General features: G+C 54.7%; 1 protein-coding gene across 1 annotated transcript in view; it reads right to left on the bottom strand.

The window, feature by feature from the left end:
- Positions 1-615: 615 nt before the first annotated feature.
- HEG1 (heart development protein with EGF like domains 1) overlaps positions 616-21,125 on the bottom strand; it is a 60,764-nt gene continuing 40,254 nt past the window's right edge. Inside the window, exons 8-15 of the mRNA XM_029069205.1 lie at positions 19,384-19,442; positions 14,693-14,877; positions 6,619-6,753; positions 6,177-6,219; positions 5,978-6,015; positions 4,514-4,601; positions 3,963-4,179; positions 616-2,090 (exon numbers count right to left, since the gene is read on the bottom strand). Coding sequence (XP_028925038.1) covers positions 1,938-2,090; positions 3,963-4,179; positions 4,514-4,601; positions 5,978-6,015; positions 6,177-6,219; positions 6,619-6,753; positions 14,693-14,877; positions 19,384-19,442 — 918 coding nt within the window. The 3' untranslated portion in view covers positions 616-1,937. The remainder of the gene's footprint in view (positions 2,091-3,962; positions 4,180-4,513; positions 4,602-5,977; positions 6,016-6,176; positions 6,220-6,618; positions 6,754-14,692; positions 14,878-19,383; positions 19,443-21,125) is intronic.

The raw sequence follows: 21,125 nt of genomic DNA, 5'->3' as shown, positions 1-21,125 counted from the left end.
CTGGACTGTAAACTCCTTCTGGGCACGGAACGTGTCTGCTGATTCTGTTGGATTGGACTCCCCAAGCGCTTAGTACAGTGCTCTGCACATAATAAATGCTTAATGAATATCACTGATTGACTGATTCTAATCCCGGCTCTGCCACTTGTCTCTTGTGTGACACTGGGTGAGTCTCATGGCATAGTGGATATAGCCCAAGCCTGGGAATCAGAAGGTCGTGAATTCTAATCTTGACCCACCATTTGTCTGTGTGACCTTGGGCAAGCCACTTCACTTCTGTGGGCCTCAGTGACCTCCTCTGTAAAATGGGGATTGAGACTGTGAGCCCCACGTGGGACAGGGACTTTGTCCAACCCGACATGCTCATATCCACCCCAGCGCTTAGTATAGTGTCTGGCACATAGTAAGCGCTTAACAAATACCACATTTATTATTATTATTCCCTCAGCCTCAGTTGCCTCACCTGCAAAATGGGGATTAAGACTGTGAGCCTCACGTGGGACAGGGACCATGTTCAACCTGATTATCAAGAATCTACTCCAGCCCCTCGTTCATGCTTAACACATAGCGAGCACTTAGCAAATAACATGTTAGAAAAAAAGCACTTAAAGAATATAATTTTTAAAAAGCCACACTGGTGTTTTGGTTTTATTGGCTCTGACTAGAACGCCAGAAGACCTTCCCCGGGACCCATCAGGGCAGGCCCCGGTCCTAATTCATGGCCCTTGGGGGGTGGGGGGTGACACACTGTTTAAATAACCTGCACGGAGTGGATTCACACATGCCTGCACGTGCACACAGCACCCGTGTACACACGGCACGCGTACACGGACAGCAGACACACATGGCGAGGGCCGAAAGGGGGCGATTTGGGGAAGGGGGATGTCGTGGGCTTTGTTCTCCCCCGCCTACCCGACACCGTTACAGAGGGAGCTCCTTGGGGGCCGGGGCCCTGGACTGCTCCTCTTCTACAGTCCTAAGTGCTTACAACAGTGCTCGGCACACGGTAGGCATAAGCACAGTGCTCCGTCCAACGGAGGCTCCAGGATAGTGCTCCACACTCGGTGGGTGCCCGGTACAGAGCTCTGCATACAGTAGGAGCCCAGAATAGTACTTTCGCACACCATAGGAGCCCAGGACGGAGTTCTGCAATGTAGTAGATGTCCAGTACAGTGCGCTGCACACAGTAGGCATATGGAACAGAACTTTGCACACTATCGGTGGTCAGTACAGTGTTCTGCACACAGTAGGTGTCCAGTACAGCCATCCCATGCTTGGGGCTGGGAGGAGACAGCAGGCCCAGCTCCAGGATGGATCTCGGACCCTGAAGGGAGGTCGAGGAGGGGGTGGGGGCGGTGGGCTTTTCCCCGGCCTGCATCCCAGGGAGACCCCAGGCCTCCTGTGCTGGGCAGGGCATCTCGGGCACCCCGGGGCTCACGGTCCCACCTGGCCGGGGGGGCGTCTCGGCGATGCCCCTCCCGCCGAGCTCCCAGTCTCCAACTGGCCCTGAGGGAGCCCAAGGCAGGAAAGCCGCCGTGTCCACCCACCCACGTCTGGCCTCTTCCCAGGGACTGCTGGGCCTCCTTCCCTGACCCAGCCCGGCCTGGTCCTCCCCGTCACCTCCATCCCAGGGGTCAGCGCGTCCACAAGGTGCGGAGACCACCCAGCCTCCTCCGTCCCCACGGTCGGCGCGTCTACCGGCTGAAAAGACCCTCCTGCCCGGCCCTCACCATCCCCGGGGGCAGCGCATCATTGAGCTGCAGGGATGGCTCGGCCAGGGCCCCCATCGACTTCGCGGTCAGCAAGTCCACAAGTTGTGGAGACCACCAGGCCCGGGCCCCTCCATCCCCCGGGGTCAGCGCGTCCTGGAGCTGTAGAGACGGCCCGGCCGGGGTCGCCGCCGTCCCTGGGGCCAGCACAGCCTCGCGGCCGGGAGACTAGAAGTAGTCTCTCCTGCGGCTGTCGTCGCTGATGAAGGACAGGTTGTACTGGCCGGGGTAGACGCAGGAGTGCCGGGAGCCGGGGCCGCCGGGGAAGGCCGGGAATGGACCGTTCTGCTGCTCCGGGTCTGAGCTCCGCAGGTGGGTGGGCTGAGGGGCGACACAGAGAGACGGGGGCCGCGTCAGAGACAGAGCCAGGCGCCGGAGATGAGAGTCAGACACAGAGACAGGGACGGGGTCAGAGATGGAGGTAGAACCAGGCCCTGGAGATGAGAGAGTCAGCGACAGAGACAGAGATGGTGTTAGAGATGGTGTCAGAGACGAGACAGCGACAGAGACAGACAGCATCAGAGACAGCACCAGGCACAGGAGAAGAGGGTCAGACAGAGACGGGGGCAGCGTCAGAGGTGGATACAACACTAGGCCCTGGAGATGAGACAGAATCAGTGAGAGTGACAGAGATGATGTCAGAGACGGAAGCAGTGTCAGAGACAGAGACAGCATCAGAGACAGCACCAGGCAACGGAGATGAGAGTCAGACACAGAGACAGGGACAGCATCAGAGATGAAGACAGTGTCAGAGGCAGAGACAGCAGCAGAGACAGCATCAGGTACCGGAGATGAGACAGTCGGCGACAAAGATGGAGATGGAGTCAGAGACAGAGAGAGCACCAAGCACTAGAGATGAGATGGGCATTAGTGACAGAGACAGCATCGGAGACCGCGCCACTCAACAGAGATGAGACAGTGACAGAGACAAGGATAGTGTCAGCGAAAGATTAAGGGTCAGAGGCAGCCACAGAGAAAGAGGCAGAATCAGAAATAGGGATGAGATATGTCAGAGACAGAGCCAGAGATCAGTCAAAGATATTGGCGGGGTCACTCAGAGACGATGTCAGGGTCAGAGATGACGTCAGAGTCAGAGACAGAGAGGCAGAATCAGCATCAGAGATGTCAGAGACAGGGTCAGAGGTCGGTCAGAGATAGAGGTGGGGTCAGAGATGGAGTTAGGGTCAGGAGTAGTGTCAGAACTAATGAACAGCTTCCTAGCCTTGGATTCCAAACCCCCCACCCTCCACTCCCAGCCCCCCGACCCCTGACCCCCAGCAAGAACACAAGGAGAGCCAGGTCCTCCCGCTTGACCGAGCCAGCAGAAAAGAAGGCTGATGGGAGACGACGGGGGGAGAGAGAGAGAGAGAGAGGAGGGAGAGGGGAGAGGGAAGGAGCAGGGTGGCCTAGCGGAAAGAGCCCGAGCCTGGGAGTCAGAGGACCTGGGTTCAAATCCCTGCTCCGCCACCTTCTGCTTCGTGACAACCTCATTACCTTGTATCTTCCCCGGCTCTTAGAACAGTGCTTGGCACATAGTAAGTGCTTAACAAATACCATCATCATCATTACAAGCTAATCAGGTTGGATACAGTCCCTGTCCCACAGTGGGCTCCCAGTCTTAATCCCCACTTTACAGATGAGAAGTAGCGTGGCTCAGTGGAAAGAGACGGGCTTTGGAGTCAGGGCTCATGAGTTCGAATTCCAGCTCTGCCACTTGTCGGCTGTGTGACTGTGGGCAAGTCACTTAACTTCTCTGTGCCTCAGTTCCCTCATCTGTAAAATGGGGATTAAGACTGTGAGCCCCACGTGGGACAACCTGATTCCCCTATGTCTACCCCAGCGCTTAGAACAGTGCTCGGCACATAGTAAGTGCTTAACAAATACCAACATTATTATTATTATTATTAGATGAGGGAACTGAGGCCTAGAGGAATGAAATGACTTGCCTGAGGTCACACAGCAGACATGTGACAGAGACGGGATTAGAACCCACATCCTCTGACTCCCAAGCCCGTGAGCGGCACCACCGGCCTCTCTCCGCCCCAGCCCCGGCCCGCCGTGTGACCTTGAATAATCCCATCGCCCGCTCTGCTCCTCCACGTATGAAAAAGGAATCGGGCCTCGGTTCCTCCTCTGTAAAAGGGAGGCAAGATCCCCCCCGGCCTCTGAGGGGGCAGGGGCGGGGGTACGTACAGAGTAGTAGACGTCGGTCATGTTGAGGAGGCTCTTGGTGCTGCCTCCCCCGCCGCAGCCTCCACCGCCGCCGCCTCCGCCCCCGCCGCCCTCGTGCATCTCGAAGGCCTCGCGGCCCCACGGTGGGACCCGGGCCGCCTCGGCCCTCTCCGTGTATGGGCACAGCGGGTACTCGCTGCTCTTCACAAACAGTTTGCTCACGTCGTTCCTGCTCTTCCTGCAGGAGGGACGGAGAACCCGCGTCGCCGGACCCCAGCGGCCCCAGCCTCCTGCCCCTGCATCTCCCCGGCCTCCTGCCTCCGGACCCCCGGCTTCCTCCCCGCTAATGCACACATTTGGGCATGCCCATCTGCACAGCTACACAAACGCTCGCATACCCGCAACCCCACACACTGCTGCACAGACATTTTCACAGCCTTCACACCCTCAATCCCACACACCTTCACACACCCCTTTGGATGCAGCCAGGCCCGCGCCATCACTCTCCCCCGATGCCCCCTGGCACCACCCCCTCCCCCCGATGCCCCCCGCCCGTCCACGGGCATACTCACCGACAGCAGGTGATGACGAGAGCGATGGCTAGGGCCAACAGCAGGGCACCCCCGGCGGCCGCCACCACCACGGCGACCAGTTGGTAAGCTGGGGGGGCGATGGGAGGAGGGGAGAATTGGACAACCAGGCCGGGGGCGGGGGGCAGCGGCGGTGTCCCCCACTGAGCCCTGGACCCCTCCCAGCCGGCCTCCCCCACCTGCACTTTTCAAGCACTCAGCACAGCACCCTGAAACCAGGAGGTACTCAGCACAGTGCTCCATCCATAATATAATAATAATAATGTTGGTATTTGTTTAAGCGCTTACTATGTGCAGAGCACTGTTCTAAGTGCTGGGCAGATACAGGGTCATCAGGTTGTCCCACGTGAGGCTCACAGTTAATCCCCATTTTACAGATGAGGTCACTGAGGCCCAGAGAAGTGAAGTGACTCGCCCACAGTCACACAGCTGACAAGTGGCAGAGCTGGGATTCGAACCCATGACCTCTGACTCCCAAGCCCGGGCTCTTTCCACTGAGCCACGCTGCTTCTCTGGTACCACAGATTATGGTATTTGTTAAGCACTTACTGTGGGCCAGGCACTGTTCTAAACACTGGGGTAGTGCTTGGTACATAGTAAGCGCTTAACAAATACCGTCATCTTCAAGATAATCGGGTTGGATTCCCACATAGGGCTCACAGTCTTAATATTAAGTGGGGGAAGCAGCATGGCTTAGTTGACAGAGCACGGGCTTGGGAGTCAGAAAGTCATGGGTTCGAATTCCGACTCCGCCACTTGTCTGCTGTGTGACCTTGGGCAAATCACTTTTCTTCTCTGTGCCTCAGTTCTCTCATCTGTAAAATGGGGATTGAGGCTGTGAACCCCACATGGGACTGGGACCGTGTCCAACATGATTTTCCTGTCTCTATCCCAGTGCTTAGTACAGTGCCTGGCACATAGTAAGTGTTTAACTAAGACCATTATTATTACTATTATTATTAATCCCCATTTTACAGATGAGGGAACTGAGGCCCAGAGGACATGAAGTGACTTGCCCAAGGTCACACAGTAGACAAGTGGTAGAGCCGGCATTAGAACCCATGACCTTCTGACTCCCAGGCCTGCACTCTACCCACTAGGCCATGCTGCTTCCCAGTTCACCACTCTGCCCACAGTAGGTGCCTAGTACAGTGCCCTGCAGCCAGGGGACAACCAGTACTGTGCTCTCCACAATAATAAGCACCCGAGGGCTCGGCATCCAGCGGACACTCAGTACAGCGCTCTGGATGGAGCAGGTGCCCAAAACGGCACTCTGGACACAGGAGGCGTTCAATAAATCTCACGGAGTTAAAGGAAAGTCCAGCCCGTGACTCCATCCGAGGGCGGGTGGTCTCTGCAGAGGCCAGAATGCCCTGATCATGCCCCCTCTGGGGAAGCCCCCCGCCCCCTCCCCACTTTCTCTTTCCCCCCGGCACCCAGACTTACGGTTGCCACAGTTGAGTCCACCGAGGCCAAAGGGGCAGCTGTGGGGGGTAGAAGGGAGAGAGGGTGGGGTCAGAGCCTGGGGGAGACCACCCAGCCTCCACTCCAGGAAAAGACCCCCGGACTGGGGTGGGGGCAGTGGAGGGGTTTCGGGGGGATGGGTGGAGTGGTTTGGTGGGGAGGAGTCGGGGCGCCCCCATACCTCACACAGGTCTGGTTCTCCAGCCGGAAACCGTCTTCACAAGCTGCGAGACAACGTTGGCCGTGTGAGCGGGGAGCTGGGCCCGGGGCCCAGAGAGGTTCGGTGACCCGCCCGAGGTCACACAGCAGACCGGGGGCGGGGTGCAGGAACCCCAACTTGAGGCCCTGGTCCCTGACCCTGCCATCCTCCTCCCCAACTGGGATCCCACTGGCCGGCCCGGCAGGGCACTGGACACGTCTGCCCCGCCCCCACTGATCCGTCCACCCACCCACCCTGTCCGTCAGTCATCTGTCCCGTCCACCCCCACTCCATCCACCCCACTCCCACTCTACCCGATCAACCGTCCTGTCCACCCCACCGGGTCTTGCCCACCCCCCGTGCCAGTCAGCTGTGGGGCCCGGCCTGCCCTCCCCTGCCCCCCACCCAGGGCTCCCGCCCGGACCCCTGCAGGAGTGATCCATCTCGCTGATCTGGAAGTATCCATCCCGACAGCGGCAGAGGGGCAGTCCGTCCACGTCCGAGCAGGCTGCAGTCTCCCGGTCGCAGGCCGGACTCTTGCTCCTGCATAGGCTCCCGGCTGCAGGGACGGGCACCGGTGGGGCATTAAAAATAATAATAATAATGGTATTATTAAGCATTTGCTATGTGCCAGGCATTGTTCTAAGTGCTGGGGTCGATAAAGCAAATCAGGTTGGACACAGTCCCTGTCCCACGTGGGGCTCACAGTCTCAATCCCCATTTTCCAGATGAGGGAACTGAGGCCCAGAGAAGTTTAGTGACTTGCCTAAGGTCACACAGCCGACAAGAGGCGGAGCCGGGATTAGGACCCACGTCCTCTGACTCCCAACTCCGTGCTCTTTCCACTAAGCCATGCTGCTGTAAGCTCGTTTTGGGCGGGGACTGTGTCTACCAACTCTGTTACCTTGTCCTCTCCCAAGTGCTTAGTACAGTGCTCTGCATACAGTAAGCACTCAATAAGTACTGTTGTTTAACTGATTGATTCTCAGCCCCCTTCCTCCAAAACACTTCCCACATCTGCCCCTTCCTCTTCATCCAAATGGCCTCCAGCCCCACAGCACTTATGTACATATCATCCCATTAAGAAGCAGCGTGGCCTACTGGCTAGGGCCCGGGCCTGGAAATCAGAAGGACCTGAGTTCTAATCTTGGCTCCATCACTCATCTGTCGTGCGACCTTGGGTGAGTCCCTTCACTTCTCTATGCCTCAGCTACCTCATCTGTAAACTGGGGACTAAGATAGCGAGCCCCATGTGGACCCGGGGCTGTGTCTGACCCATCTTGCATCTACCACAGCGCTTAGTATGGTGTCTGGCATATAGTAAACGTTTAACAAATACCATGATTGTAATTACCTGTAATTTTCTTATTTATATTCAAGTCTGTCTCCCCCTCTAGACTGTAAGCCCATCGTGGGGAGGGAATGTGTCTGTTTATTGTTGGATTGTAACAGTAAGCGCTCAATGAATACAATCGTCTGGCTGATCCAAACCCTTATCACATCCTGCCTCGACTGTTGCGTCAGCCTCCTGGCTTAACCTCCCCGCTTCCGGCCTCTCCCCTGACCAGTCAATCCATCCAGCAGCGGTATTTACCGAGCACTGTACTAAGCGCTTGGGAGAATATGATAAAGCAGAGTTAACGATACTTTCCCTGCCCACAGCGAGCTTACACTCTGGAGAGGGAGACAGATATTACTATAAATTAATAATTTCTAACATATATACTTAAAAGATATGGACATAAGTGACGGCCACACTTGGCTCTGCTGGCCACATCGTTTTTCTAAAACATCGTTCCCCGCACATCTCCTCCAGACTGCCCGCTCTCTGTGGGCAGGGACCGCGATAGCCAATTCTGATATATTGTCTTCTCCCAAGCTCTCAGTACAGTGCTCTGCACACAGTCAGCATGCGATAAATATCACTGATTGACTGATTAAAGGATCTCCTCACTCCTCAAAATGCCCCAAAGATCACCCACCCACCTCTGCATCGAACAGATTCTCCTCATCCCCAGCTTTGGGGTTCTTCAGTGCCTTACTCACTCGGATAGCAACTCTCTCCTCATGTTCTCCCCCAGCTCATATTCTTTACTCCTCCCACGCCAACCTTCTAGCTGCCCCTCGCTCTCTCCTCCCCCACAGAATAATAATTACAGTATTGGTTAAGCGCTTACTATGTGCCAGGCACTGTACTAGGCGCTGAAATGGATACCAGCTAATCCGGTTGGACACATTGACTGTGGGACACCAGGTGGGACTCACAGTCTCCGTCCCCATTTTCCAGATGAGGTCACTGAGGCCCGGAGAAGTGAAGTGACTTGCCCAGGGTCACGCAGCAGACAAGTGGCAGAGCCGGCATTAGAACCCATGACCTTCTGAGTCCCAGGCCCGGGCTCCACCCCTTACACCACACTGCTTCACCCATCCATCCCCTAGCTCACAGACCACGGCTCTCCTCGGCCCTGAAGCCTCTGGAAGCACCACCTCCTCCAGGAAACTTGCCTTGATTGTCCCCCCCTCCAAGTCCATCCCCCGGCCCATGCTGTTTGCCCAGCCTGAATTAATTCATTTAATAGTATTTATTGGGTGCTTACTATGTGCAGAGCACTGTACTAAGCACTTGGAATGGACAATTCGGCAACAGATAGAGACAGTCCCTGCCCACTGACGGGCTCACAGTCTAATCGGAGGAGACAAACAGATAAAAACAATAGCAATAAATAGAGTCAAGGGGATGTACACCTCATTAACAAAATAAATAGGGCAATAAAAATATACACAAATGAGCACAGTGCTGAGGGGAGGGGAAGGGAGAGGGGGAGGAGCAGAGGGAAAGCAGGGAAAGGGGGATTAGCTGAGGGGAGGTTGGAGGGGGCAGAGAGGGAGCAGAAGGAAAAGGGGAAGCTCAGTCTGGGAAGGCCTCCTGGAGGAGGTGATCTCTCAGTAGGGCTTTGAAGAGGGGAAGAGAGTGGGTTTGGCAGAGGTGAGGAGGGAGGGCGTTCCGGGACAGCGGGAGGATGTGGCCCGGGGGTCGACGGCAGGATAGGCGAGAACGGGGGACGGCTAGGAGGTGGGCGGCAGAGGAGCGGAGCGTGCAGGGTGGGCAGTGGAAAGAGAGAAGGGAGGAGAGGTAGGAAGGGGGCAAGGGGATGGAGAGCCCTGAAGCCTAGAGTGAGAAGTTTTTGTTTCATGCGGAGGTCGATAGGCAACCACTGGAGGCTTTTGAGGAGGGGAGTGACAGGCCCAGAGCGCTTCTGCAGGAAGATGAGCCGGGCAGTGGAATGAAGAATGGACTGGATCGGGGAGAGACAGGAGGAAGGGAGATCAGAGAGGAGGCTGACACAGTAATCCATCTCTCTCCTTACCCAAACCTGGCAGACCACAGCTCTCCCTATCCCCCGAGCCTCTGGAAAGTCCACCTTCTCCAGGAAGCCTGCCTTGACTAATCCAACAGCCACAGTCGGCCCATGTGAACTCCACACCCACCCTCAGCACTTTAGTACCTACGAGCCCCTGCCCCCCTCCTGCTGCAAGATGGCGCTGGGCCCGGCAAGGCTGGCACGCCATTTTGGAATGAATCAAGAGCTGGGGTCTTCCCTGGGAATCCAGCCAGAGGCTCTCTGAGGGTAGGGATCACGTCTACCAACTGTAGGATATTCTCCCAAGTGCTCGGCACAGTGTTCTGCACACCACCAGCTCCTGGATGGCAGGGATTGCGTCTACCAACTGTACGATATTCTCCCAAGTGCTCGGCACAGTGTCCTGCACACAGCAGACTGTCAGTTCCTGGATGGCAGGGATTGTGTCTACCAACTGTATGCAGCTGGAAAGTGGAAAGAGCCCGGGCTTGGGAATCAGAGGTCATGGGTTCTAATCCAGGCACCGCTGCTTGTCAGCTGTGTGACTGTGGGCAAGTCACTTAACTTCTCTGTGCCTCAGTTACCTCATCTGTAAAATGGGGATGAAGACTGTGAGCTTCACATGGGACAACCTGATTACCCTGTATACCCCAGCACTTAGAAGAGTGCTCTGCACATAGTAAGCGCTTAACAAACAAATACAAATATCAACATTCCCTGCCCACAATGAGCTGACAGTCTAGAAGGGGAGACAGACATTAAATATCAATAAATAAAATTAGAGTTACGGACATAAGCGGTGTGGGGCTGGGTGGGAGGATGAATAAGGGAGCAAGTCAGGGGGATGCAGAAGGGAGTGGGAGAAGAGGAAAGGAGGGCGCAGTCAGGGAAGGCCTCTTGGAGGAGATGGGCCTTCAGTAAGGCTTGGAAGGTGGGGAGAGTCATTGTCTGTTGGATATGAGGAGGGAGGGCGTTCCGGGCCGGGGGTAGGATGTGGACCAGGGGTTGGTGGTGACACAGGCGAGATGGAGGCCCGGTGAAAAGGTTGGCATTAGAGGAGCGAAGTATGCGGGCCGGGACGGAGAAGGACAGTAGCAAGGTGAGGTAGGAGGAGGCGAGGGGATGGATTGCTTTAAAGGCAATGGCGAGGGGGTTTCTGTTTGTTACAGAGGAAGATGGGCAATCGCTGGAGGGCCTTGAGGAGTGGGGCAACATGGTCTAAAGAAACAACATGGCAGAGTGGACAGAGCCCGGGCCTATGTCTCTGAAGGTCATGGGTTCTAATCCCAGCTCTGCCACTTGTCTGCTGTGTGACCTTGGGCAAGTCACTTTTTAATAATGTTGGTATTTTTTAAGTGCTTACTATGTGCAGAGCACTATTCTAAGCACTGGGGTAGATACAGGGTAATCAGGTTGTCCCACGTGAGGCTCACAGTCTTAATCCCCATTTTACAGATGAGGGAAATGAGGCACAGAGAAATGAAGTGACTTCCCCACAGTCACCCATTTGACAGGTGGCAGAGTCAACATTCGAACCCATGACCTCTGTCTCCCAAGCCCGGGCTCTTTCCACTGAGCCACGCTGCTTCTCTATTCTTTACTTCTTTACACTTTACTTCTCTGGGCCTGAGTTCCCTCATCTGGAAAATGGGGATGGAGACTGTGAGCCCCACATGGGTCAGGGATTGTGCCCAACCTGATTTACTTGTATTCACCCTAGTGCTTAGTACAGTGGGAGGCATGTAGAAAGTAGTTAACAAATAGCATTATGATTAGAATTATGATTATTTTGGTCTGAACTGGACTTGGAACCCAGGGGTCCGCCCGCCGGCCCACTTTCCACGGCCTCCCTCTGTGTCTTCAGGGCTGAGACGGGGCAGGGTCTGCATGGGGTGGGGAGAGGGGTGCTGGGGGTCCTGCTCGCTGTCGGGGGGACAAACTGGTCTGCACCAGAACGAGATCTCCGGCCCCCGGAGGACTGCACCCCAGATCCTGTCTAAGCTAGGGGGGTATTGTTGTATGGACTCTCCCAAGCGCTGAGTACAGTGCTCTGCACACAGTAAGCGCTCCATAAACACAACGGAATGAATGGATAAAATTGATGGTGTATATTAAGCGCTTACTGTGTGCCAAGCACTGTTCTAAGCACTGGGGTAGGCACAAGGTCATCAGGTTGTCCCATGTGGGGCTCACGGTCTTAATCTCCATATTACAGATAAGGTAACTGAGGCACAGAGAAGTGAAGTGGCTTGCCCAAAGTCACACAGCTGATAAGTGGCAGAGGTGGGATTAGAATGATGATGATCGTATTTGTTAAGCACTTACTATGTGCAAAGCACTGTTCTAAGAACTGCGGGGGGGATACAAGGTGATCAGGTTGTCCTGCGTGGGGCTCACAGTCTTCAACCCCATTTTACAGATGAGGGAACTGAGGCCCAGAGAAGTGAAGCGACTTGCCCAAAGTCACCCAGCTGACAAGTGGAGGAGCTGGGATTAGAACCCATCACCTCTGACTGCCAACCCGTGCTCTTGCCACTGAGCCACGCTGCTTCTCCAACTCAGGTCCTCCGACTCCCAAGCTCAAGCTCTTGCTACTCGGCCATGCTGTTTCTCCCGCGGATGAACGGATGGATGAATAGGGGTGGGGGGGAGGGAGCTGCCCAGGGGTCCTGGGGGTCGGCAGGGGTCAGCGAGGGCAAAGGTCAGCTGGGGACACAGTACAGGCTCCCAAATCTCTCCAGCCTTGATCTCTCTCCCGCTCTGCGGTCTCACATCTCCCTTCGGGACCTCTCTGCTTGGATGTCCTCCTGTCTCCTCAAACTCAACATGTCCAAAACAGAGCTCACTATCTTCCCTCTCAAACCCCATCCTCTCCCTGACTTTCCCGTCACTGTGGACGGCACCACCAATAGACTGTAAACTCGCTGTGGGCAGGGAATGTGTCTATTGTTCTATTGTCCTCTCCCAAGCGCTTAATACAGTGCTCTGCACATGGTAAGCGCTCAATAAATATGATTGAATGAATCCCCCCCGTCTCACAAGCCCACAACCATGGCGTGATCCTCGACTCAACCCTTTCGTTCAACCCATACATTCCATCCGTCGCCAAATCCTGTAGTTTCCACCTTCACGACTCTCCTAAAATCTGCCTTTTCCTCCCCATCCAACTCCTACCACGCTGATGGGAGCACTCCTCAAAACGCTCAGTACAGTGCTCGGCACACAGTAGACTGGAAGCTCTCTAAGGGAGGAAAGCCTGCCTACCAACTTCTGTATTAGACTCTCAAGAAACAGCATGGCAGAGTCCTAGAGCCTGGGGTTGGGAGTCAGAAGGTCCTGGGTTCCAATCCTGGCTCTGCCACTTGTCTGCTGTGTGACCTCGGGCAAGTCGCTTCACTTCTCTGGACCTCATTTACTTCACCTGTAAAATGGGAATTGAGACTGTGAGCCCCATATGGGACAGGGACTGTGTCCAACCCGATTTGCTTGTGTCCACCTCTGCACTTAGGACAGTGTCTGGCACATAGTAAGCTCTTAATAAAAAAACCCCATCATTATTATTATTAATCAATCAATGGCATTTATTGAACACTTACTATGCCGAGAGTGCTATACTAAGCCCTTGAATTCATTCATTCATTCAATAGTATCAAACGGCAGGGACTGTCTCTATCTGTTGCCGACTTGTTCATCCCAAGCGCTTAGTACAGTGCTCTGCACATAGTAAGCGCTCAATAAATACTATTGAATGAATGAATAGTATTTATTGAGCACTTACTATGTGCAGAGCACTGTACTAAGCGCTTGGAATGTACAAATCGGTAACAGAGACAGTCCCTGCCCTTCGACCGGCTTGAATGACTGCGGACCCCACCCCGAGGGCACAGGCGTGACCAGGATGTAGCATTTCCGGCCTCAGTGGAACTGGTCCAGAGGGCTGGCGTTTCCGGTGTTTGTTTCTTCGGAGGGGCCACGTCCCACCCCCTTTCCACCCCCACCCACCCCCCGCCTCCTTCTTCCAGCCCCCTGCCTTTCTCCCTCCCTCTGTCCCCTAGCCCTGTCTTCCCTCCACCTCCCCAGGTCCTGGCCTCCAGCCTTTCTCAGTCCCCCAGCCCCCCTTTTCCCCTCTCCCCCAGCACCTCCTTCCTAATAATAGTCATGATGGTATTTGTTAAGCACTTACTATGTGCCAAGCACTGTTCTAAACACTGGGGGAGATACAAAGTAATCAGGTTGTCCCACGAGGGGCTCAGAGCCTTAATCCCCGTTCTACAGATGAGGTCACTGTGGCACAGAGAGGTTAAGTGGCTTGTCCAAGGGCACAGAGCAGACAAGTGGTGGAGGTGGAATTAGAACCCACGTCCTCTGATTCCCAAGCCCGGGTTCTTGCCACTAAGCCACGCTGCGACCCCCTCCTGCCATCCCACGCCCCCTGACCTCTAACCCCAGTCCGACCCCTCCCGTCCTTCCCCCACCCCTCTTCTGTCCCCCCTACTCCATCCTCTGCCCCCACCCGCCTCCTCTATCATTTTTTACATTCAATCGTATTTATTGAACACTTAGAAGTCTGGAGGCCTTCCCAGACCGAGCCCCCCTTTTCCTCAGCTCCTCCTCCCCATCGCCCCGACTCCCTCCCTCTGCTCTACTCCCTTCCCCGCCCCACAGCTCTTGTGTATATATGTACGTATTTATTATTCTATTTATTTTCTTCATGACGTGTTTATATCTATAATTCTATTTATCTATTTTGATGCTACTGATGCCCGTCTACTGGTTTTGTTTTGTTGTCCGTCTCCGCCTTCTAGACCGTGAGCCCGTCGTTGGGTAGGGATCATCTCTATCTGTTGCCGAATTAGACTTTCCAAGCTCTTAGTACAGAGTCTGTACACAGTAAGCGCTCAATAAATACGACCGAATGAATGAATGAATGCAGAACACTGTACTAAGCGCTTGGGAGAGGACAATACAAGAAGCGAGGGACATTCCCTGCCCACACTGAGCTGACAGTCTCGGGAGGAGACAGATCCTGCCCCGTCCCGCTCTGTCCCATCCCCTGTCCCCCCGGGCCCTGTCCCCCCGGTACCCCCCATTCCCCTCCATCCCCCGGCTCCATCCTCGCCCCCCGCCGTCACTCACGTTGGAAGATCTGTCCCAGCAAGCTGAGTCGGTGGCAGTAGTGGTCCGGGGCCCGGGCCGGGGCGGAGGGCTGACAGGAGGAGGCGGCGGCGGCCCGCATCAGCTCGGCCAGCTTGAACACCGTCACGCTGGAGGCCAGGGAGAAGGAGGCCTGCACCCACACCACGTTCATCCCGCCGGGCTCCCTGCGGGCAGACGGACGCGGGACGGTGGGCGGCGGGCCGGGGGCCGGGCCGCAGGGTGGAGACCCCCTCGGTCACGCCTGGGCCACTTCCTCGAATCCCCTCTCCCCTCCAAGAGGTCAGCATCCAGTACAGGACCGAGCACCCAGCACGGAGCCCAGCACAGGGCTCCATTTACCCTCCTACCCCGGGGGCTCTGCACAGTGCTTAGCACACAGTAGGCACCCGGCGTTCTGAACTGAGCAGATGCCTCATGACGGTGCTCCGAACACGGCATTCTCCATACAGTAGGTGCTTAGTACAGAACGGGGGTCCTGAACAGTGCTCATCACAGAGTAGGGGCTCTGTGCAGCGCTCAGTACAGAGTATGTGCCTTGCACAGTGCTCAGCACAGAGTGGGTCCCAGAACGGTGCTCATCACAGAGTAGGTGCTCTGCACAGTCCTTGGAACAGAGTAGGTGCCCTGCATGGCACTGAGCACAGAGTAGGTGCTCTGCACAGTGTTCAGCACAGAGTGGGTGCCCTGTATAGAGCTCAAAGAGTAGGGGCTCTGCACAGTGCTCAGCACAGAGTGGGTTCCAGCACAGTGCTCATCAGTAGGGGCTCTGCACAGTGTTCAGTACAGAGTAGCGGCCCTACAGAGCGCTCAGCACAGAATAGCGCTCTCTAAGTACTGTCTTTCATAATGGAGGTGGCAAGGTTTGGCAGAGGCTGCAACGATTGGACCGGGCTGGGAGGAGCCGGATTCGAATCCTGCCTCGAGTGGAGATTCCTCACTGGTCTCGTCTCTTCTGTTTTTGCTGTTCTGCCATTGTCTTTGTGTGTCTGTCGCCAACCTGCCTCTCTCCCCCAGGCTGGGGGTTCCTTGTGTGCCAGGGACTATCTAATATCTACCCCAGCACTTAGAACAGTGCTCGGCACTACTATTATTATTATTATTAATTACTCAATTACTAAGTAATTAATAGTAATAAGTATCAATAGTAATTAATTAATTACTATTAATAATGATGGCATTTGTTAAGCGCTTACTAAGTGCCAGGCATTGTACTAAGCGCTGGGGTGGATACAGCCAATGGGGTTGGACAGAGTCCCTGTCCCAAGTGGGGCTCACCATTTCCATCCCCAATTTCTGGATGAGGTCACTGAGGCCCAGAGAAGTGAAATGACTTGCCCAAGGTCACACAGCAGACAAGTGGCAGAGCCGGGACTAGAACCCATGACCTTCTGACTCCCAGGCCCGGGTTCTACCCACTACTCTATGCCGTATTTATTGAGCACCCACTAGGTGCAGAGCACTGGGCTAAGGCTTTGGGAGAATGTACTAGAGTTAGGTAGACACAATCTCGGCTCTTAAGTATACTGTGTGCAGAGCACTGTACTAAGCATTCGGGAGAGTCAGTAGAGTAAGAAGACACGATCCCTGCCCTCAAGAAGCTGACAGTCTAATTCTCATCCATGTTTAATTCTTCCCCCAGAGCTGAGCACAGTGCTCTGCGCCCAGAGAACGCTCAATAAATAGATGGGAGGCAGCGGCGCCTAGTGGATAGAGCAGCGTGGCTTAGTGGAAAGAGCGCGGGCTTAGGAGTCAAAGGACACGGGTTCTAATTCCAGCTCCACCACCTGACAGCTGTGTGACTTTGGGCAAGTCACTTGACTTCTTGGTGCCTCAGTTACCTCAACTGTAAAATGGGGATGAAGACTGTGAGCTCCACGTGGGACAACCTGATTCCCTTGTATCTACCCCAGCGCTTAGAACAGTGCTCGGCACATAGTAAGTGCTTAACAAATACCAAGATTATTATTATTATTATTATAGATCCTGGAAGTCAGAAGGATCTGGGTTCTAATCCCAGTATTGCCACGAATCTGCTGTGTGACCTTGGGCAAGTCACTCTGCTTTAGGAGAAGCAGCTTGGTGTAGAGGATAGAGCAAAGGCCTAGGAGACAAAAGGTCTAGGGTTCTAATTCTGGCTCCACCACTTGTCTGATGTGTGACCTTAGGCCAGTCACTTCACTTCTCTGAGCCTCAATTCCCTCATTTTGAAAATGGAGATTAAGACTGTGAGCCCTATTTGGGACAGGGATTGTGTCCAAACTGATTATCTTGCATCTACCCTAGCACTTAGAACAGTGCCTGGCACATAGTAAGCACTTAATACCATCATTATTGTCATTATTATTATTCTCTGGGCCTCAATTACCTCATCTGGAGTATGGGGGCTAAAATCATGGGGATTAAGATTGTGACACAGCCCCTGTCCAACCTGATTACCTTGTATCTACCCCAGCACTTAGAACAGTGAAAAAAAAAAGGTATTTGTTAAGTGCTTACTATGTGCCAAGCACTGTTCTAAGTGTTGGGGGAGATACAAGGTAATCGGGTTGTCCCACGTGGGGTTCACAGTTTTAATCCCCATTTGACAGATAAGGGAATTGAGGCACAGAGAAGTGAAGTGACTTGTCCAAAGTCACACAGCTGATAAGTGGCAGAGCCTGGATTAGAACCCATGACCTCTGACTCCCAAGCCCAGGTTCTTTCCACTGAGCCACGCTGCTTCTCCACAATTATTGTTCTTATCATTACTTCTGCTCTACTTTTCCAAGCATTGCACTGCCCTCAGTGGGTGCTCAGTACATGCCCCTACAACCAATGGGAAGATCACAGAGCCTGGAAATGGAGGCCGTGTGTGTATGTAGAGAAGCAGAGTGGTTCAGTGGAAAGAGCCCAGGCTTGGGAGTCAGAGGTCATGGGTTCGAATCCCAGCTCTGCCCCTTGTCCACTATGTGACTGTGGGCAAGTCACTTCACTTCTCTGGACTTCAGTTACCTCATCTGGTAAAATGGGGCTGAAGACTGTGAGCCTCATGTGGGACAACCTGATGACCCTTTATCTCCCCCAGTGCTTAGAACAGTGCTCTGCACATAGTAAGCACTTAACAAATACCAACATTATTATTATTATTATGTGTGTGTACGTGACCTTGGGCCAGTCACTGCCCCTCTCCAGGCCTCAGTGTCAATCAATGATATTTACTGAGAAGCAGCATGGCTTAGTGGGTAGAGCCCAGGCCGGGGAGTCACAAGGTCATGGAGTCTAATCCCGGCTCCGCCACTTGTCTGCTGTGTGACCTTGGACAAGTCACCTCATTTCTCTGTGCCTCAGTTACCTCATCTGTAAAATGGAAATGGAGACTGTGAGCCCCAAGTAGGACAACCTGATTGCCTTGTATCGACCCCAGTGCTTAGAACAGTGCTTGGCACATAGTAATCGTTTAACAAATACCATAATTATTATTATTATTTTCAGAAATGGGGATGAAGACTGTGAGCCCCATATGGGACAGGGACTATGTCCAACCTGACTGCCTTGTGTCTACCCCAGTGCTTGGAACAGTGCTTGGCACATGGTAAGCGCTTAACAAGTACCCTAATTATTATTATTATTACTTCCCTCAGTTACCTCATCTGCAAAATGGGGATGAAGACTGTGAGCCCCATGAGGGACAGGGACTGTGTCCAACCTGATTTGTTTGTATTCCCTGCTTAGTATAGTGCCTGGCACATAGTAAGTGCTTAACAAATATAATGATAATAATAACAAAAATAATAATAATAAAATGGGGTGGGGAGTGATAGATGCACTCATCCATCTGGGACCCCTGACCTGTTGGCACTGTCCCCCTCCACCAGGCCCCTCCCGCTACATGGCCTAGTGGAAAGGACCCAGGCCTGGGAGTCAGAGGATGTGGGTTCTAATCCCGGCTCTGCCACTTGTCTGCTGTGTGACTTTGGGCCAGTCAGCATGGCTTAGTGGATACAGCACGTGCCTGGGAGTCAGAAGGACCTGGGTTCTAATCCCAGCTCCAACACTTATCTGCTGTGTGACCCTGGGCAAGTCACTTCATTGCTCTGGATCTCAGTGACCTCACCTGTAAACTGGGGATTAAGAGTGTAAGCCCCACGTGGGACAGGGACGTGTCCAACCTGATTAACATGTATCTAGCCCAGCACTTAGAATGGGGCTTGACATATAAAAATAATACTAATTATGGTATTTGTTAAGCGTTTACTATGTGTCAAACACTGTTCTAAGCACTGGAGTAGATACAAGGTAATCAGGTTGTCCCACGTGGGGCTCACACTCTTAATCCCCATTTTACAAATGAGGGAACTGAAGCCCAGAGAAGTGAAGTGGCTTGCCCAAGGTCACAGAGCAGACAAGTGGCGGAGCCGGGATTAAAACCCATGTCCTCCAACTCCGAAGCCTCTGTTCTTTCTACTAGTAAGTGCTCAACGAATACGGTGATTATTACTGAACTTCTGTGGGCCTCAGTTCCCTCATCTGTAAAATGAGGATGAAGACTGTGTGCCCCATGGGGGACGGGGACAGTGTCCAACCTGATTATCTGGTGTCTACCCCGGCGCTCAGAACAGTGCTTGGCGTATAGAAGGTGCTTAACAAATACCACAATTATGATGATGACGATGATGATGATGATTACGTACCTGGTGACCCGAACAGTGCAACTGGCAAACCCGGGCATCGGAGTGAGGAGGTCCATCAGCTGAGAGGATGGGGGGAGGGGGTTGGGGGGAAGACGGGGCGGAGGGGGGGTACAAGGACAGGGCATCACCTCGCTGCCCCGACCCGCCGACCCCTTCGAACCCAGACCCCAGCCTCCTCCTCTCCAACCCCTCTGTCCTCAGCCCCACTTATCCCCAGTCTTTTCTCTATCTGTTGCCGAATTGTACATTCCAAGCGCTTAGTCCAGTGCTCTGCACTTAGAAGTGCTCAATAAATACTATTATTCATTCATTCAGTCATACTTATTGAGCATTTACTGTGTGCAGAGCACTGGACTAAGCGCTTGGAAAATACAAGTCCAGTTTTCCCAGCCCCTGACCCCTTAGCCCCCTGCCTCAAGCCCTGTTCCTCCAACCCCCCCCAAGACCTCCTGTCTCCAGCCCCCAACTATCTGTTCCCTCAGCCCCTCTACCCCCAACACTCCCTGCCCCAGCCCCCTGCCCCACCACAAATCCCCCCAGTCCCCTACCCCCAGTCCCCCAGCCCCCCTGAGCCCCCCAGACCTCCTATCCCCAGTCCCTCCCAATCTATGTGTCCCCCCACCCCAGTCCCTCACCCCCACAGATCCCCGATCACTGAGCTCCATATCCCCAGCCCCTGACCCCCCAGACCTCCTGTCCCTAGCCCCCCTGGCCCCCAGCCCCTCAGCCCCCAGACCTCCTCTCCACAGTGTCCCCTGCTATCTGTTTCCCAGCCCCCCAAGACCTCCTGTCTCCAGCCCCCACTACCTGTTTCCCTAGCTTTCCTGCCCCCCAAGACTCCCTGCCCCCAGCCTCTCCAGCCCTCAGCCCCTGCCTCCAGTCCTCCAGCCCCCGCAAAACTCCCCTTTCCCCTACCCCCAGTCCCCCAGCCCACATGACCCCCCCAGACCTCCTGTGCCCAGCGTTCCCTGCTACCTGTTCCCCCAGCCACTTGTCCACAAGACTCCCTGTCCCAGCCCCCCAACCCCCTGCCTCCAGTCCCCCAGGCCCCCGGCCTCTCCCAGACCTCCTGTCACCAGCTCCTGTGCCCCCCACAAACCCTCCAACCCCTTCCCCCAGTCCTCCAGTCCCCCAGTCTCCCTGCCTCCTTGACCTCCTGCCCCCGAGACTCTTTATCCCCAGCCCCCCACTACCTCTTCCCCCAGCCCCCAAGACTCCCTGTCCCCATTCCCCCAAGACAGGAGGTCTCCAGCCCCCAACTACATGTTCCCTCAACCCCCCATCTCCCCAAGACTCCCTGCCCCAGGCCCCCGACCCCCACAAACCCTCGTCCCCTATCCCCAGTCCCCCAGCCTCCCCAGACTTCATGTCCCAAGCCCCCAACTACCTGTTCCTCCAGCTCCCTGCCCCCCACAAACCCCTGTCCCCTACCCCCAGCTCCCCTGCTTCTCCAGACTTCCTGTCCCCAGCCCCCTGGCTCCCTGTTCCCCCAGCCCCATGATCACCAGGCCCCCTGTCCCCAGCCCCCCGACTGCCCCCCAACCCCCTTGATCCCTGGACCCCCACTCCTCCAGTTGTGTGACTGCGGGCAAGTCACTTAACTTCTCTGGGCCTCGGTTACCTCATCTGTAAAATGGGGATTAACTGTGAGCCTCATGTGGGACAACCTGATGACCCTGTATCTCCCCCAGTGCTTAGAACAGTGCTCTGCACATAGTAAGCACTTAACAAATACCAACAAT

This window comes from Ornithorhynchus anatinus, chromosome 1, assembly GCF_004115215.2.
Source record: "Ornithorhynchus anatinus isolate Pmale09 chromosome 1, mOrnAna1.pri.v4, whole genome shotgun sequence".
In the NCBI taxonomy this organism is placed as follows: domain Eukaryota; kingdom Metazoa; phylum Chordata; class Mammalia; order Monotremata; family Ornithorhynchidae; genus Ornithorhynchus; species Ornithorhynchus anatinus.
This window is presented reverse-complemented; position numbering and strand designations above follow the sequence as displayed.